The sequence below is a fragment of the Cornus florida genome, unplaced genomic scaffold, assembly GCF_030987335.1.
Source record: "Cornus florida cultivar Cherokee Brave unplaced genomic scaffold, ASM3098733v1 CherokeeBrave_3.0.0_Hap2_Chr10, whole genome shotgun sequence".
Taxonomy (NCBI): domain Eukaryota; kingdom Viridiplantae; phylum Streptophyta; class Magnoliopsida; order Cornales; family Cornaceae; genus Cornus; species Cornus florida.
The window spans coordinates 78,256,047-78,275,056 of NW_026775580.1; the positions used below are offsets into that span (position 1 = coordinate 78,256,047).

Genomic DNA, 19,010 nt, shown 5'->3' on the forward strand with positions numbered 1-19,010 from the left:
TCCTTTGTGTAATTTGCCTTTATAAAAGAGAGTTATCTAATACAGTTTTCTAGTGACAAATCAAACAGTTTCTTTCTATTTCACAGGAGATTTCGACCATATCAAAAGTTTTGGAAACAAGAACAGATCGAGTGGTTGAAAAAGGGTAACCTTCACTCATATTAAAGGGCTGCAACTTGGGCGGGCCAACCTAGCCCAACCAAGATATGTTGAAATTGGGGCTTAAAATTCACAAATTGGGTTCATGTTTGGGTTGGGTTTTGTCTAAACCTAGACATATTCGGGTTGGGCTCTGGCTCAACTCGAACCCAACCCAAAACCCAAAATAATTTTTTTTCTCCTTTCTCTCTACTTTCTCTTCTTTCTCTTTCTCTCTCTGCTGCCGTCCCCTTAGCCGCCATCCCTCGCCCTTAGCCGCCGATCTACCGCCGCTACCGTCCCTCCGCCTCTGCCTCTGCTGCCGCTTTCGTCACTTCCAAAAATTAAAACAAAACCCATACATACAAGTTAGCAGTTGCACAGAGAGAGGGGGCAAGCTTGAGAGTTGAGAGACAGCGGCTGAAGCTTGCGAACGGCGAACTCGAACTGAAACAGCGGGCGATGGAAACTGAAAGATATGGGTTTTGATTTTTTAAACAATCTGAAATGATATGCCGATATGGGTTTTGATTTTTTGAACAATCTGAAATGATATGCCAATATGGGTTTTGATATAGGTAGATAAATTGAAATATATGGGTTTTCAACTTCTTATTGAAATATATGAACTTTTGATTCTTGCAGACAGATAGATAAATTGAAATATATGGGTTTTCAACTTCTTATTCTTGTTGATTTTGTAGTTTGCAGTTGCGTAGAGAGAGAGGGGGGGGGGGGGGGGGGGGCAATTTTAGAGTTGAGAATGAGAATAGAGATGGAGGCGATTGGGGAGGCTCAAATGATTTGCCCTAAAAAAATATATATATTTTTAATAATAATATAATCAAATATATATAATATATAAATTTCCCAAAAAAGGAAAAAAATTATGATAAAAAAAACTCAACCCGTCAACCCGATCCAACCCCTCCGAAAATATTCGGTCCGAGTTATGACCACAACTCATCTTGGATACAATTCGAACTGGCCCAACCCAATCCGATTCGGGTTGAGGTTGGATTGGGGCTGGGCTGGGTTGGGCCAGCCCAACTTACTGCCCTATTTAAACAGCTCATAAACCATCCATAAGCTCCTAAGATACACAAACACCCCCCAACATGCCATAAACGCCCTGGCGAACAAGCACAGAAGCAGCTAAAACAACTACATGGTTCTTAGAAAGCACCTAACATACACTTTTATATCATTTCCATAGGGTCTGGATTTGAGTCATGCTTGATGAAACAAACTTAACCTGCAAACCGTGTCGAGTGCTTCTAATCCAGAAGTCCATTCTGTTTGTAGCTTTCAATGGAATCAACAAGAGTTTCTTCCAATGCTTTATAACTCAAACCCAGCCTCTGCAATTTCTTTGAACTCAACTCTTCCGTTTCCTCCCCTCACGAAATCTACCCAATAAATAAACAAGTGAATCAAGCTAATATAAACAGTGCATAAGTAATTTAGTTTTTTACATTGGCGATATACCATAACCAAAATTTAATTGTACTAATGCTATTTCTAGTATTGTTTCATCCATTATTTGATTTTACTAATGCTAACAGGACAAAAGATTGGTAATATCCTTTAATGAATTTTATATGTGTGTGTTTGTGTGTATTGTGATGCCAGACACTTACTTCTTGGGTTCTTGGGATAATTGTAGTTAGGATAGATTGCCTTGAGCATTTCCACCAAATCCTGTGTCTTGATTGTGTGAGCATTACATATATATCTTCCTTCAGCTTCGGGCTTCTCATATACCAATAGCAGCGCTTCAGCAACATCACGTACGTCTACTATTATCCGAACCTTGTTCTCCACTTCCTCATATCTGCTATGTACAATATCTGCTAGCAATTTGCTCTAATGCCTTTTGGAATGTGATTGAATAATGTTCAAATATATAATCTAAAAAGCATTGTGCACAACATATTGACCATCTGGTAGCTTCTTTCGTTTCTTTTCCTTCTTTGTCAGGGTGCAAATGAATCGAGCTGTTCATGGACAACCCGGAACCTTTTTGTATGTATTTTGTTTGGGTTATTTTATGAGGTTTGTTTCTTCTTCTTCTTCTTTGTTTTTTTAATCATAATTTGGGATTTTGGTAGAAAAGAACTTATTTGTTGCAGCTTCATGTGATTGTTATATTTGCATTTGTTTTCTTGTCGTTTTGATCCTTAAGATCTGTTGCAATAACTCCCAACTCACTGTCAGAATCAATATATGATATAGTGCATTTAGCAGAGCTCAGTTAATATGTCCAAATGGCCTCAGAGCTTACCCAAACTCAGCCTCATTTTCGGAGGTCCAATACTATTGAAAACAACTGGGACATTGTGTGTGTGTATGACAGACCACAGACATCTACTTTAGATAAGATAATTATATAGATATGGTACAAGCAGATACCTTTCAAAAGCTTAAGGAGAACCAGACTACTAGCATTCACTGTGGACTGAAGCAATGGCCCCAAAACAACGAATGGACACACACTTACAACATCAAGTCCACTCCTTTTTGCAAACTCAAAAGCCTCACTTTCTGCTAAAGTCTTTGAAAGACAATACCAGTTCTGGAACAAACAGATAACCAAGCTGTGATCAGTATAACTATAAACACGAAATAACTATTAAAAATAAAATAAAATCGATCTATTGTAATAACACTGTATATATAACTATGTAAGTTTATACTTGACTTATTTAACAAATTACATTAGTAGTTCTGCAGTATTCTGTATCAGACCAACAAGTCTCGTCCTTCACTTGACCCTTGGGCCAGTTAGGGTTCAGGAGAACAGCAGCTACCGAGGACACAACCACAACTCGCTTAACACTTGCTTCAGAACATGCCTTGAGTACATTTAGCGTACCCTTTACAGCAGGCTCAATCAATTCTACCTGCAACAGAGCTATTATTAGATAATGAGAGAGAGAGAGACTGCTATTGATATTTTAATAAAAATATAAATTATATTTAATATAATAATATTGTTATATATAATTCTATAATAATATTATCATATTGTTTATTGTGTTCAAGTTCAAATTTGCTTGTCTTATTATCAATTTTGATGTTTAGAAATTGTGTATATAATTCTCTATGTGATTATTTCTTTAATCTCCTATAAATTGTAAAATTGATGTTCATTCTCATTCTAATAAAGTTCAAATTTTAATTTTGATTGTCATTATGTTAAATGATAAATTCTCTACGTATTATGTTCAAATTGGGTAATAAAATACACGAAAATTCCCCAACAGAATGAAATTTCATGTCAATTTTTTAGTTTGGAAAAAAATTAGTTAAATTTCTTGCCTCGGGATTTGTCACACTGCCAGGGGGAACTGGACAGGCAAGATGAAACACTCCACTGAAATCTTTGATGGCTGGAAAAAGAGAGTTGTAATCCAGCAGGTCTGCCTTGAAGAGTTTTAAGTAATCAGAGTCATCACCTGCAACATATGTTTGAAGATTTTAATAAAATTTATATAAAGTGGAAAACATTGATTTATACTGGCTCTGTCCTAAAAAAAAAATCTTTTGTTTGAAGAACTGTGACTCATAATTATAAGATTAACTTGAGTAATGATGAAAGAGAGAGAAATAAAAATTACTGGGATTTCTGACGGTTCCATGAACAGTGTAGCCTCTGGAGAGTAGAAGCTTGACTAGCCATGAAGCTATAAAGCCTCCCGCTCCTGTCACACACGCTATCTTCTTCTCTGCCATTTCACACAAATAAACCTCTCTCTTCTTCGTGTTCCTTTTAAATACTCCATATATATTAGCCATGTAACAAGAAAAACCCATCCTAATCTTCTCACTCACTCTCACGTCACAGGCTCAGTAAGTGTGATGACCCTGTGTGCGGGTGTGTTGTGGGCGGGTGTGAAAGACACTGTCGAACTATCACACTGGTGAGTTATGGATGCATAGTCCCACATCGCCTGGGAAAGAAAAAGGTGAAGTGTTTATATATAAGTGTGTCATTTTCAATTGGTATGAGGCCTTTTGGATAAAGATCAAGAGCAAAACCGTGCAGGCTCAGGCCCAAAGCGGACAATATCATACCATGTGGGGAAGCGGGTCGTTACAAATGGTCTGACCTAGTCCAAAGCGGATAATACCATACTATGTAGAACATATTGCTACATCGTTCCAGAAGTTGCATTTGATTGTGGCCCCACTAAACTCTTTCCTATATGTTTAGATGACGTCCTAAACCTTTTTACTGCTTTGATGAGGGGGCACAAAGAAAAAATAATAATAAACACAAACTCCTAATCTAAGAAAATATCATATGAAGATGCGCAAATATTATTGTTGTGAAAAAGATTGCTTACAACAATTATGTTACAAGAAACTAATAATGATAAGACATCTAATCTAACAATTTGAGAAATCATCGAGTAACTCAATGATGGCATTTTTTATTTTATGGGTCTTGAATATTTTGTTTACAATTCACACCAGCAGTGAATTTTCCAAATTCTTGCAGTTAGCCTCGACACACATTCATATAGGATTAAGGCGAAACAAACAATAAAATTATGTCTCACACACATTCATATTGGTATTTCTTTTGTCTTCCTTTACCTCACTAAGTATGTGAACCAAACAAAGCTTTAACGATATATGGTTGCTTGCAATGGACATTTACAGCACATCCAAGGTTTTGAAAACAAGAACAGAGTGTTCCAAAAAGGGTAACCTCCACTTCTATTAAAGAGCTCATGAACAATCATCCATAAGCCCCTAAAGAGATACAAACACCACCATCATGCATAGAAGCAACCAAAACAACTATATGTCTCTTAGATAGAGCCTACATAACAAGTACCATACATTTATATATCCTTTCCATAGCATTAACAAGGGTCCGGGTTTGGGGCATGCTTGACGAAACAAACTTAACCTCCAATGCAAAAGCGCCAAATGCTTCTAATCCAGAATTCCATTCTGTTTGTAGCTTTCAATGGAATCGACAAGAGTTTCTTCCAATGGTCTATAACTCCAACCCAGCATCTGCAGTTTCTTTGAACTCATGTAACTCAACTCTTCTATTTCGTCCCACGCAAAAAACCTGCCAATAAATAAACAAGTGAATCATGCTAATATAAAACCATAACTAAAATTTAATCGTGCTAATGTTCTATCTAGTATTGCTTCATCTATTAATTAATTTTATTAATGCTTACAGGGTAAAAGATCCTCTTATGAGTATTTTTTCAATTATTTTTGGTAATGCCATATAATGAATTTTGAATGTGTGTGTATTGTGTGATGCCAGACACTTACTTCTTGGGATAATTGTAGTTAGGATATATTCCTTTGAGAATTTCCACCAAATCTTGCATCTTGGTCTTGTGAGGAGCACATATGTATCTTCCTTCAGCTTCAGGCTTCTCATATGTCAATAGCAGCGCTTCAGCAACATCGTGTACATCTACTATTATCCGAAGCCTGTTCTCCATTTCCTCATATCCTTCTGTAAGGTCATGTAGTAAAAATGCCACTCAGAAAGTATTAGAACTGTAAATGTTATGTGATTCACTGTAAAATATGCTAAGGAAAACCAATATGACTAGGAAAAAGAAGAAGATGACTTGTACTAATAATCAGTTTGTAAATTTGAAACAAACTACTGAGATCAATTGTCTAATAATCTGTATTACAAATGAAGACAATACCCTGCAAAAATGGAAGACATGAACTCCAAGCTATGTAAAAAATCTACTGACTTTTGCAATGTGATTGAAAAATGTTGAAATACATAATCTGAAAGGCTTTGTCTGGTAGAAGATAACTTATTTGTTGTGCGCTTCATGTGATTGCAATTTTTGCATTTTTTTTCTTCTTGTTTTGATCCTTAAGATCTATTGCAACAGCTCCGAACTCACTAAGTTAAAACCAATATATGATAAGTGCATTTGAAAGAACTCAATTAATATGTCCAAAGATCGATGGCCTTAGAGCTTACCCAAACTCAGCTTCATTTTTGGAGGTCCAATACTATTGAAATTCGATTAGGATATTGTGCGTGAGTGTGTGTATGGCAGACCACATACATCTACATAGATGGGATAAGTAGATAGATATGGTACAGGCAGATACCTTTCAAAATATTAACGAGAAACTGACTACTAGCATTCATTGAGGACTGCAGCATTGGCCCCAAAACAACGGATGGGCACACACTTACAACATCAAGTCCACTTCTTTTTGCAAACTCAAAAGCCTCACTTTCTGCTACAGTTTTGGAAACACAATACCAGTTCTGGAACAAACAGAAAACCAAGGCTGTCAAAATCAAAATCAATAGACAAGCTACTGTAATGGCAATGTATCTATAAGAACTCTAAGTTTATCCTTGATTTATTTAAGTAATTACATTAGTAGTTTTGCAGTATTCTACATCAGACCAACAAGTCTCGTCCTTCACTTGACCCTTGGGCCAGTTAGGGTTCATGACAACAGCAGCTACCGAGGACACAACCACAACTCGCTTAATACTTGCTTCAGAACATGCCTTAAGTACATTTTGCGTACCCTTTACTGCAGGCTCAATCAATTCTACCTACAACAAAGCTATTATTAGATAATGTGAGAGATAAACGAATCGCCTAATGCATAATTCAGAAAACAGTTTTTTTGAAAACCAAACTGATTTCTGTACTACTTTTTTTTTTTTTTTTTTTTTTTTTGCATTTATTAGAAAACTAGAAAACCGTTCTAAGAAACTAAACCAAGCACGCCCTATATATTTATGAGTGCATTTGATTCTAATGAACAAGTGGCATCTCGATATTTTCTTGCCTCAGGATTTGTCACACTGCTAAAGGGAACTGGACTGGCAACATGAAACACTCCACTGCATTCTGTGATGGCTGGATAGAGAGAGTTGTAATCCAGCAGGTCTGCCTTGAAGAGTATTAAGTTGTCAGATGCTTTCTCAAGTTTCTTCAAATGTGAGTACTTCTCATCACCTGCAAAATATATTTGAGGGAAGTTAAAAGAAGCTTGACCAGAATCTTAGCTGAATGAGTAGGATTCATATCGATATTTCATTAATGTGTTCCTCTAAAATAAAAAATCGTAATAAACATTTATGTATTTAGATTGCCTGAATGATAATGTTTCACATTCACAAGTCCCTCTATTTTTTCTGAGTGTGTAAGCCCTGCATTTATGGCTGAAATTGTAATGCTCGGAGAAGCAATCTTGATGCTAATTAATTGGGGATACTATGAAGTTGAGATTGAAGGTGATTGCAGAAGCTCTATGTCTCTTATCTCAAACAATCCCTTAGCATTGGTGGTGATCGAAGACGTCAAGAAAACAACCATGTATTTTTACCCTAAAATGGACCTCTAGAAAATGTAACCAAGTTGCTTATAGCCTCACAGTGTTACCAACCAAAGGTGACAGAGAATGAGATTTGTTTGGTTCAATTTTCTGAAAATAGAAAATAACTTTTAGAGAACTACAAAAGAGAATCATCTTAAATTAGGCCATTTTGGATTTTATTTATTTATTTATCATAATTCTAACTTTCGATTATACTAAATTTAGAATTTTTTTTTTTTTTTTTTTTTTTTTTTTTTTTTTAAGTTATCATAGTCCATAACATTATTTTCAAAGAAAATCTAAACCAAGCAATCCCACAAGTCTATAAACACAAATTGTACTGTTTGTTTCAATTTTTTGAAAATAGGTTTCGAGAATTCTGAAAAAAGAAAATAACTTTTGGAGAACTACAAAAGAGAATTATCTTAAATTAGGCCATATTTGATTTTTTTTTTTTAATCATAATTCTAACTTTTGATTTACACAAATCGTACTGCTTGTTACCATCAAGGTTGTAAGACAGAAGTGTCTACTCAATTTTCCAAAGTGGAAGATTGTGACTTGAATAGACAAGTTATGTGGGATATTTTCAAATTAATTGTCTAATTAGGATTATATTCCTCTTGAAATAAATAAAGATGGTTGGTGTTTTAAATTTGAAAAGATGTGTATTCATCATGGATACAACCTTCACCTTTCAAAAAAAAAAAAACATCCTAATGAGGCACAATTTTTCTTAACCGATAACTTTACTGAGTAAAGCAAAGGTGGAAGACAAAAGCAAATATATCTTTCAATAAAGAAAAAAATAAAAAACCCAACTCTGAAAAGAAAAGAAAATAATAGAAACAAAATAAGGAGATTATATATTAAATTACTTCGAAGAAAATGAGTATTAGAGGGAAAAAAATAATAATAATAACAGAGTGAAAAAAATAGATTACTGGGATCTCTGACGGTTCCATGAACAGTGTATCCTTTGGAGAGGAGAAGCTTCACCAGCCACGAAGCTATATAGCCTCCGGCTCCGGTCACACACACCCTCTTTTTTTCCGCCATTAACGCACATACACAAACCACTTAATCTCCCACACTCCTTGTTTTTAAATATTACTACTTGCTGCAAGGAAAAAGTTATCCTAATCTTTCACTTGTCACGGCCCCACTAAAATTATTTAATTTTGAAAAGATTAATTTCCCGTAATTTGGAAAGGTAGCAAAGTCAAATACTACAAACAAACAGAAATGCGTAATTAATTTCCATGGTCAAGAAATGGACAGATCAACAACCATGTTGATAAAAGTCACAAATGATAAAGATGGTGCAATGGACAGGCCGGCAAACAAGAAGCACAAATATTATTGTCATAAAATAAATAAATAAAATTATTACCAACAATTATGTTAGAGTTAATTTTCAATTATCAAACAATAAGTTTATTAGGGGAACTTTATCATGTAAAAGTTATTCTAATCCAACTATTTGAGAAATCATTGCTAAGAAGAGTTGGGATCATTTGTAGGCTTGTTGTACCACATCGAATAATTCCAAACACTTGCACGTGTGTGATTTCAACTTTATCAAAAAAAATATATATGATCCTAATCTTATTAGGACATAAAAAAAGTACAAATGAAAAATTGACGCACGACAAATCAATTGTTACGTGATTGAGAGATAAAATATAATAATTAACATAATGAGGAATAATATTGTTACTTGATTAGAGAAGTATTTTTGGACAGAAAAACTTTTGTCCAAAAATAATTTTTTAACAATAACTACTAAATATTTTTTAAAAAAATTAAATATATGAATATCATATTTTCATTTTGTTCTTTTAATACTTTATTTTTTTTTACTAACTCTACTGACATTAATTTTAATTATTTAAATTCTTATAGTATTACCTATAAAAGTGTAACTTCTCCTAATCCACGTACTTAAAAAGATTTTCTTTACACATCCCTAACAATCATTTCCCATTGGTTTAAATTCACATCCTAAGCTTGTTTCATCTCATGCTTGGATGGATAGAAGGATTTTAATTTGAAGATTGTTGGTGGTATAATTTGTAATTTTATTAAAAAATTGGCAAAGAAATGAATTCTAAAATTTCGTGGCTGAACGGCGTCACTCTGTTGCCATGTCTTCATATCGATCTAAATCACAAAACAGAAAAAAACTGTAGAGTTCAAAACCCTAGCCGGACAAACAAAAAAATCCACCCTAGAAGAATCGATTCACCTTGAATCTCCATATATATATATATACACACACATACACATATATATTCAAATGTCAAGCGGTTGGAGAAGAACGTTGGGAAATGTGAGGTCTTTCATAGGCAATTCAACGGGAGGTCTGAGAGGAGGAAGCAATTTGGCCTCGTGGGTCGTCGCTGGAACCCTAGCCTACTTCCTTTGGGTCAAGCCCTCCCAAGAACGCAGGAAAGAACAAGTACTACTCTCATCTTTCACCATTAATTTCATATTTCATACTTTATAAGTTCTTGATCTCAATTAAAAAACATATATATTCCATTGATTTTAATGTTCTCAATTGAAAAGTGTGTTTTTTTTTGGGGGTGCTAATTTCAGGAAAGGGCAGCTTTGGCTGCAGCTGCGGACCCAAACCGCTACGTTGAGAAACGAAAACCCATTCCTGATCCTCAGGTTTTAATTAGTATTACCACTCCCAATATCTTTTTATAATGTATATTGACTTATAATTCTCTAATTTTAGTTAAATTGTCAAATTGGTTTTCATTTCTGTATAATTATTTCCAGGAGACTGGTTTGATATATGGCAACAAGAACAGAAGTAACAAATCCCAGGAATGATTTAAGTGAAGTTGCAAAACCATCTGCAAGTTAGTTTTGTCGTGGCAAAATTTTATGCCCTTTTGTGGATTTCTGTGTTAAACTGTTGAGTCTTATGAGTATGTAATATTTACATCTTTAAGATAGCGGAATTTCAGTTTACCAATTGTGAATTTATAGTAATTAAATTTTCGTACAAGATATTTTTTTTGTGTTGTGCTTAGAATGAGTAGCATGGAATAAAATGTGTTTATCAAATGAAATGGATGGTTTGGGTTTCCGAGATGTTTGAGTCTTCGATGACCCAATGCTTGCCAAACAAGGTTGGCGTCTTATGACTAGAGGAGCAACTTATTTTTTGGAGTTTTTTGCTCAAAATATTTCCCCAACTCAAGCTTTTTCTGGAGGCTGGTGTGGGGAGAAATCCTTGGTGGGCTTGGCGTAGTTTTTTGGCAGCAAGGTATTTGTTACTAGAGGGATTGTAATGGGAGGTGGATAATGGGGAGAAAATACGGATTTGGAATGATAATTGGTTCTCTGGAATTAAAGCTTAGAAGTCTTCATTTCAAGATCCTACTGTCACAAAGTTGCTCAGCTTATTGATCAGTGTTGCATGTTTGGAAGTAGCCTTTAGTGAGGTATCTTTTCCCGCTGAGGTGAGTAATGTCATTCTGAAAATGACGATAAACATCTCTGGAAATGATGCTAAGCTAGTGTGAGGATTACCCTAGTAATAGTGATTTCTCTGTGAGGTCAGCCTATCTTCTTGGAATAGAGCTAAAGCAGAATCGGGAAAGGAATAATGCTGACAAAGGAGGGCTAGCATTGGTTCTAAGGTCTGGAAGTCGATTTGAGCTTTGAAGGTTGAGCCAAACATTTTCTTTGGCAGTTGAGTCTTGATAGAGTGGCAGTGGCAAACTCTCTTCATAGACGAGGAATTGATGTGGACTTTATTTCCAAGCTTTGCTTCAATGGGGTGGAAGCTATTGGTCATTTGTTTTTAGAATGTGAGAGGGCTGTGAGGGTGTGGAAGTTGTCTCCTCTCCGAATTGATTTAGAGGTCCAATGTGCAGATTCTTGGGGAGAATGGTGGTCTGATTTGTTGGCAAACTGTGGTAAATATGATAATTGAGGTGAACTCATGTGCTTGGCTTTTTTTGGAAATCTAGAAATGACTGAGTATTGAATCACAAGGGTGGTCAGATTTGGAGGTGGTAAAACAATCGGTTGCCAATTCTTCGAATACTTTGATACTCAAAAATTGTGCTTTATAGGGCAGTCTTGTGGGTCTGTTCAGAGGAGTTACTGCTCTTGGTGTCCTCTGGCTCTAGGGTAAGTTAAAGGAAATTTTGATGCAATCTTTTGCCAATCTTACAGCGAAGCTGGTGGAGGTTTCTTAGTCTCAGACAGCGGGGGTTGTGTTCTCCTGGTTGCTTCATTTTTTCCTTCCCCATGGTTTCAGACACGGCAACTGCTGAAGCTTTAACTTTTAGGAGGGCTATGTCATTCGGTTTCTGCGTTATTAGCTGAAGCTGTTACTGAGATGTGATACTAAAGCCCGGGACCAGGTAGGGATGTTACCGCCAAGCAGGCTCGAATTCCAGGTTTATCAATCGAAGAGAACAAGAGCAGCCCGAACCTTTATCAAAGATAGAGCAAGTCTCGCCTTGGACCAGTCCAGTTCAGTGCTTGTTAAGATCCAGAAATTGATTTACACGGTAATATCCAAAGAAAGGCACACTTGAATTGGGCTTCTGATCTGAATGGAAAGTGATTCTTGCGGATCCCGGTAATGAAATCCCAATCCAGTGAACGCATAGAGGCAGTTTTGATGTCAACTAATCTTCTTATTCTCCAACCCCCGTTTGCAGTAGTTTTAATGACCTGATTCCCGTGTTCGATGCTTTATGGGCTTTCAGGACCTCTCCTCGATCTGCCACTGGCATCTCACCTTTCACTCTCTTTATGGTCAAAATACAATTCTACCGGCACTTGCTCCTTTCCATCGCTCTGTGTATATAAAGAAGTTCACATTCAGTAACATCTGAACCTTCCACTTTCATAACAGAAAGGAAAGACTATCACATGCTCCGAAAGGCTCCTGGAGGTTCATGGGACTCTGGGTGTGCTTCACAGGTTCAAAAGAAGGGTCCCGGCAGTGGCTGTGGTGGTTTCAATGAGCAAGGGATTGTAGGGAGAGTCCCCTTTGAAGTGGAGGATATCGACTAGCCTTTGAGGTTATAGGGAATCTGAGGTGTCGAATCTCTAGTGTGTCACTTCAATGGGGCCTCCCGTGTTGATGAATGTGCCATGCACGTAGTAAGCTTGACTTATGCATCTACCAGCAAGGTGAATGCTCCAAACTGTATGACTCTTAAGTCTCTAACCATGCTAAGGAAGGTACTGACAGTGCCATTGCTACTGTAGTTCCTGGTTCTCCTCAGGAAAAGATGATTGAAGTGACTATTGAAGAAGAGGGCAGATAGATCTGGAGAGGATATTCAAGGAAAGGAGCAGCCCAACAAAGAAGCCAAGGCCGAAGGAAAACTGCCAATCAAAAGCTTATCTTCTAATCTGGGAACCTTCTTGTTGTCTTCGATCCATCTATATGAAGTTCGAGACAAGGAATTCCATTCTGTGTTGACTCTACCAGATAGAATAGAATTCTATTCTTGTGAAACTGAAAGAAATGGGGGCTAAGATTGCTTATCCATTTGGAAAGGCCAATCTCATGTTCAAATGCCTTACCGAGTAAGCATGCTGCATGAGGGAGGAAGGGACTGTAATTCTGCCCTAATCTGAACTACTTCATTCTCAGAGTCGAATTGGGAGGCTTTGTCCATGACTTTAGTGTGAAGACATATCGAAGATTAGAGTGAGGCTGAGACAGTCAGCTCAACATCTACGTGCCAAGAATGAGAGTGATGAGGCTAGCAATTGCAAAGGAGTTCCGAATATAACAATTGCATTTGGAAGGTGATACTCAAGTGGTAATCCGAGCAGTTCTTGATGAAGTGGCTATTGTTGTGCAGTGGTCACTAGTCATAGATGACGTCAGATCTATGCGTTCAATTCTCCAACCGAAATTTATTTCATATGGTCCTAGAGAGAGCAATGGTGTGGCCCATAAGGTACCTCAGGTTGCTTCGATGAAGAAATCTGATAGCTGTTTTGTAGATAGAATTCATGTATGGTTGAGGGAGGCTCCGTATGTTTATGGATTTCACTCGGTGAGTTTATTTTATAAATTCTCTCCCTCTTTGCCAGGGGAAAAAAGAAAAAGGCTCGGCTATTTGCATACCATTTTTGTATCTCTAAGTTAATATTGACACATATCGACCATGCAGGACAATCATGTGAACTAGTTTTTAACTTTTTTATTCAACACAGGAATTATTTTACGTCACGATGTCCCGTGTTCATTTATTGTTTATCGAAGTGTGACATACTGACATTATTAGCATACCATTTAGACTTGCTGGTTAGGTCTTATTTCTGGAAATCTTTCTCATTTGTGGAATAAAGAAGAGAATTATTTGGACACAGCAAGAGTGGCACACGGTAGGAGTTGCTTATTGCCTGGAGAAAAAATGTTTACGGGCTTTTCTGGGTGGACAATGTTCAATCATATGCAGTTACTGAACTTATTACATCCATTTAGTGTTATGGCTTCAGTTCAGACTATGTCACGAGAAATCAGACTTCACCTGTCTACCTCTGTCTTGGTGACTTTGGGTATTGACTTAGAAGGCTTTGAGTATTGACTTAGAAGCCGATTCTAGACCCGCATAAAAAAAAAATAATAATAAAATAAAATAAAAAAATGATTTTCTTCATCATCTTCCTTTCTCTTCCTTGGTTGTGATGATAGCAAAATTGATTAATGATTCTTTAATTTGACATATTACATTATTATTTTCTTAATTGATACAAAAAATAAGATGGAAATTTGAGGGAAATGATATTATAGTATATGATTACGAGGAACCATTTCAACTTTGATGTCTGCTGTTCATCTTGTCAAAGCTTTGAACATTGTGATTGTTACAAATTGAGTCAGAAGCCAACTTGCACCAGGAAGTCCATCTGCTATTGATGTTGATGTGATAATTATCTAAAATTTTAACCTTTTTCCTATCAACACAAAATTTTTGGGATTATGTAAGCAAGAGGACAATTTATGAGATTTTATTCACGACTTTTTCATGAACAAGTAAGCCAAGTTGAGGTGTTTGTCCCTTTCTCATTGAATAATTGAGTTTGAAACTTTTATTCAAATTCAATCCGAATTTTATCGAATCAAACTCGAATTGTTTGTAAAGAGTTTGGTCGTGGAAAAATATTTATATGTTTGTGATATTTTAATTGATGTATAATATCACTAATTAATTGAATATTGACATGTAATAATAAGACTCACTAAATAAATTTTTTTTTTCTTTGAAAATAGATAACAATGTTAGAAACTCAAAAAGTTGTTATCTAAATTTCAACCTGAACACAAAACTAAATCAATTTTTGTTTTTTGATAAATTATTTCGATCATTGATTTTGAACTAATTATTAATAGGCAGGTCCGTCAATCAACTTTCTATTAATTTTATTCACCTTCTTCAATTAGAGATTGGTGGAGACTAACATACAATAATTTCTCCTGATTTTATCCTTGGACTTTGACAAAGTAGGCTCCACTGAGTGGGGTCTCGATCCCACCTGTTCAAAAGACTAATTAAGTATTGTGATATGGTGATTGGACAGGTCAGATGAGATTGCCATGTGGAAAATCTTGATGACATGGCAAGGTTTGGTTGTCTTATTGGCAATGGCCTCTGTGTTCAAATTTGTAGGGTTAGGGCACAAACAGGGTCCACAAAGCGGGCCCATGAGATGATATGATCACATGTTGTGGACACCCACACACAATCCTGGTCCATTCCCGCCAGATACCCCAATTAATTTTCCTGATTTCTTTTGGTCCCCCAACCCCACGCTCACTTGTCTAACTGGAAATCTAGTCACGTGAATCAATTCACGTCAGCTTGTCCACCCATAAATTGCATTTTTGGTCGCTGCTTTTACCAAACAAATCTTTGGAACACACTCAAAATTCATACTTAGGAAAAACTAAATTGTTATTTTCAACTGACATTTTAATAAATCCGACCTTGTTTTGTGAAAAATGAACACATATTTGAAGTGTCGTGAATAATTTGTTTAGTACCGAAAAATAAAGAAGTAAAGAGTAATGAAGATAATCTTTTTTAAGAAGAAAAATGTAACAAGACGACAAATAACATTAGGTAAATTGTATAATTGATTGTCTTGACAAAACAGTACGCATGCACTATTATAAAATTATTTTTTGCAACTTGCTTATGCTTTTCAATTAATAATTAAGACATGTAGTGGGTGCTCGGAATCATTTGTCAAACTTATATGAACCCATAATTATTTTAAGATAGTGGCCTTCATTCAATGTTTCTGGCTTTGATTTGTTTTTATGGGGCCTGTGTGTCTCCAAGATCTATGCATGAATTATTAATTTGTGTTTTTTTAGTATTAGATTCTCAGCATTAATGAACAAATTCAACCTTATAATTTTATAGTTATATATGTTTACATGTCATATATATATATATATATCTATATACATATATATAAACCTATATTCTTGTGTTTGAAAGAACCCAATGCAATATGATTTATGGAACAAGAAGGATGTTTGTAAGGTAGTTTATTATTAAAAAATTGACATTTAATCAAGTGAATTTAGAATCAGATAAAGAGTAGATTATATGATTTTTTTTATTTTTTATTTTTATATTTTCACGAAGACTAGATTATGTGATTGGTCACAAACTTTGTATATACTAGCTTGTCTACGCGTGGTTTAGAATATTTACAATTGAATAACAAATAAATGGATAAATTATTAAATGTGCGGTTGTCAAACTCATCTGATCTAATCATTACAGAAATAATTTCATATTTGCTCGACTCTTTATGCTATAAAATAATGGATTCAGGTGAAATCAGTCATTTCAAGACTCGAAACAATGGATTAAAATTTTTGTTTTTATTTTTTCATTTTGTTACCATCACCCTTTCGTGGACTATTTAAAAAATTAATTAAGTCCTATAATTGTTATTTTAAATGAAAATTCAGATTATGTATGAAGAAATGATATTTATATTATAATATGGTCTGTAATATGTAAGGTGGACCTAAAGGTATCCAATGTCCTTGTTACGGTTGGATTAGATATAATAATGAATTAAGAACGAAGTTATCTTTGACACCGATCATAACTGATTGAACCTCTTTTTTTTTTTTTTTGTATTAAATTAAAAATTTTAATTATGAAAAAGTATTATATACCCACTAATTTGTACACAACACTTTTTCAATCCGAATTTCGCGTTCAATAAAAGCTAAAAGATTCAAATACCTTAGAAGTAAGACTGACTATAAAAATTGGGATGTGATGGAATTGGCATAAAAACTGGAAGACCTGGGAGAGATGCTGCATTAAATTTTGCTCATAATTTTCTCCAATCAGAGGGTCTACATTCATATATATGTGTGTATATATATATATATATATATATATATGTGCGTGTGTGTCCAAAGTCCACTTGGATGGTGTGTTTAATTCCTGATTAATGAGTTGGATGCTGACCTGGTTCCATGAATCTTCCATTCTGCTTGGCCTTTGGCCATTTCAAAGGTCTCAAGATCTGTGAACGTTCAAGCATATAATATGTATATAATATATATATGGCGGGTGCTTATGTCACAGACCAATTTTAATTCACCATCCAATGATTCTCCCCCTTTTGGGGTTTTCTTTCTTGTACCCTTTTTTTTCTTCTGATTTATTACTTTATTTAAAGTTTTTAATTGTTAATAAATACCAATAATAAAACGGTTCCTAATTTTTGACTCCATCTCAATTTGCATCAAGTCGAGTTTGGCGTAGATCCTTTATACTACTAACCTACTATTAGAGGGTTTTTGTCTTATACTACCTAATAATATATATATATTTGGTTATATAACAAAATTTTCAATCAAACGTCTTCTGAGTTCTGAGTCATGTGTTCTTTAAATAAAATTTACTTTAAAATATTTAGTATATGATTTATTGCTACTGTAAGGGTAATTGACTAGTCACAGGTGTTCGTGTGAGTCCTTACGAGAATTCGGTCACCTAGACTTCACAATCAATACTAATTACGTACTTTATTCGTATTTATCCAACTATTTTAGAAATGAGGAAATATTTTTTTAATTGTCTCTTTTTATAAATCTAACTTTTTAAAGTAGTAATTAAAATTTTTTTTATTTATTGTGTTGTTAGTAAATGAATTATTAAATTTATACATGTGATGATTTATTTTTTATAAATTAAATATAAGAATGTTAAATTAGTAATGTTATAAATAGTAATACATGGACTTTTCAATTAGGATAATTATTTTTGCTAAAAATAGAAAAATGAATTGGAGTGACTATAATTTAAAAAAAAAAATAAGTCTTGTATTTTTTTTTTTTTAAAAAAAAAAAAAAAAACAGGAGGAGGAGTGACGGCAAATGGTTGGGGACAAGTGGACAGCTTTATCAAGGCGGACAGAGTTGCCGCAAAACAGGCGGGTTTTCAGGGGCTTCGGTTGGAGTAGCAGTTGATTGATAGAGAGTAGTAGTGGCAGTAGATTAAGATAGGGTTAACCAAGTTTCGATGTCCCGACAACCTCCAAGTGGCTGACACCAACACCTCTCTCTCCACACTTTTGCTTTGACTCGTTGACCGCACGTGACATCTGCCAACCACACACCTGTAATGAAATTGCCACCGCTAAAACCTATACTGTACACGTGTAAATCATTTAATAATTTGGTAACTAATTAAACACAATACCAATTAATACAATTATTAAACCAAATACTCACACTGAATACTTCACTAAATTATTCAATCAAATAATTTTTAATTGATTATTTATATCAAATACAATTGAGAGAAGATTTCACTTTCTTATTTGCTACATAATTAACCAATTAAAATAATAGGTATAATAATTTACTGCAATAATTCAATTCAGAAATCATTTCTTTTATTAGACACATGTTTAAAATTTTAATTTTTTTAAAAACAATCATTACCCATTTTCTCAAAAGTCAAATTGAATCCCAATATATATTTTTTTCTTTTCCAAAATAATATGATTATTTTTATACCCAAATTGAAATTTATTTAAAGAATGTACTATATCAAGTATCGAATAGCGGAGGACTATGAACTTAAAATATTATATGATTTTTTTAATATATTTATTTCTTAGTGAGAGTTAACTCATCTTTTGCATTCCTCTCAAGTTCCCAACACCTTTAATTGATAGGTCTAAGGGTTGATTTTTTATTTTTATTTTATTATTATTATTATTATTATTATTATTATTATTTCATTGGTGAAAAATATGAAAAAGAAAGATTAAAAGTTTGTGAATACTGCAAATTCCGATTGGTACAGTTTTGTATCACTTATGAGCTTTTATTAGTTTGTATATTGTTTTACATATTGAATAAAAATTGAGTGTTTAATTGATGCAGATGATTAGGATTTCAGATTGAGGTTGAGTATGAAGATTTGTGAGAAAAGAAAGAGGGAGGGAGGGGGCAAAGGGAGAAAGAGAGT

At 34.6% G+C, this 19,010-nt stretch overlaps 3 protein-coding genes across 4 annotated transcripts; 1 reads left to right on the forward strand and 2 right to left on the reverse strand.

The window, feature by feature from the left end:
• Positions 1-1,415: 1,415 nt before the first annotated feature.
• LOC132279177 (cinnamoyl-CoA reductase 1-like) lies at positions 1,416-3,873 on the reverse strand. 2 transcript variants are annotated; one of them, XM_059781111.1, is made up of 7 exons: positions 3,723-3,873; positions 3,460-3,596; positions 2,856-3,041; positions 2,551-2,713; positions 2,090-2,109; positions 1,779-1,956; positions 1,416-1,522 (listed from the first exon to the last, which is right to left on the reverse strand). In XM_059781111.1, exons 1-7 carry the CDS (start codon positions 3,871-3,873, stop codon positions 1,416-1,418), a joined length of 942 nt encoding a protein of 313 aa, XP_059637094.1. The 2 variants fall into 2 exon arrangements, with proteins under 2 accessions (XP_059637094.1, XP_059637093.1); XM_059781110.1 differs by having other exon boundaries at positions 1,416-1,537.
• A 964-nt stretch (positions 3,874-4,837) lies between these two features.
• On the reverse strand, positions 4,838-8,603 carry LOC132279175 (cinnamoyl-CoA reductase 1-like). The gene is made up of 6 exons (XM_059781109.1): positions 8,436-8,603; positions 6,961-7,130; positions 6,536-6,721; positions 6,259-6,421; positions 5,443-5,632; positions 4,838-5,227 (listed from the first exon to the last, which is right to left on the reverse strand). The coding sequence occupies exons 1-6, from the start codon at positions 8,548-8,550 to the stop codon at positions 5,086-5,088; spliced, it is 966 nt and encodes a 321-aa protein (XP_059637092.1). The 5' UTR covers positions 8,551-8,603; the 3' UTR covers positions 4,838-5,085.
• Positions 8,604-9,626: 1,023 nt separating this feature from the next.
• On the forward strand, positions 9,627-13,720 carry LOC132278505 (uncharacterized). The gene is made up of 3 exons (XM_059780301.1): positions 9,627-9,952; positions 10,093-10,167; positions 10,282-13,720. Exons 1-3 carry the CDS (start codon positions 9,791-9,793, stop codon positions 10,333-10,335), a joined length of 291 nt encoding a protein of 96 aa, XP_059636284.1. The 5' UTR covers positions 9,627-9,790; the 3' UTR covers positions 10,336-13,720.
• The last annotated feature ends 5,290 nt before the right edge of the window (positions 13,721-19,010 follow it).

Coding starts and splice junctions, on each gene's coding strand:
- LOC132279177 (XM_059781110.1), bottom strand. CDS start 3,873: ATGGCAGAGAAGAAGATAGCGTGTGTGACAGGAGCGGGAGGCTTTATA. Junction 3,042..3,459: donor GCAGTGTGACAAATCCCGAG/GCAAGAAATTTA, acceptor GCTCTGTTGCAG/GTAGAATTGATTGAGCCTGC. Junction 2,714..2,855: donor AATACTGCAGAACTACTAAT/GTAATTTGTTAA, acceptor TGTTTGTTCCAG/AACTGGTATTGTCTTTCAAA.
- LOC132279175 (XM_059781109.1), bottom strand. CDS start 8,550: ATGGCGGAAAAAAAGAGGGTGTGTGTGACCGGAGCCGGAGGCTATATA. Junction 6,722..6,960: donor GCAGTGTGACAAATCCTGAG/GCAAGAAAATAT, acceptor GCTTTGTTGTAG/GTAGAATTGATTGAGCCTGC. Junction 5,228..5,442: donor AACTACAATTATCCCAAGAA/GTAAGTGTCTGG, acceptor ATTTATTGGCAG/GTTTTTTGCGTGGGACGAAA.
- LOC132278505 (XM_059780301.1), top strand. CDS start 9,791: ATGTCAAGCGGTTGGAGAAGAACGTTGGGAAATGTGAGGTCTTTCATA. Junction 9,953..10,092: donor AAGAACGCAGGAAAGAACAA/GTACTACTCTCA, acceptor TGCTAATTTCAG/GAAAGGGCAGCTTTGGCTGC. Junction 10,168..10,281: donor AACCCATTCCTGATCCTCAG/GTTTTAATTAGT, acceptor AATTATTTCCAG/GAGACTGGTTTGATATATGG.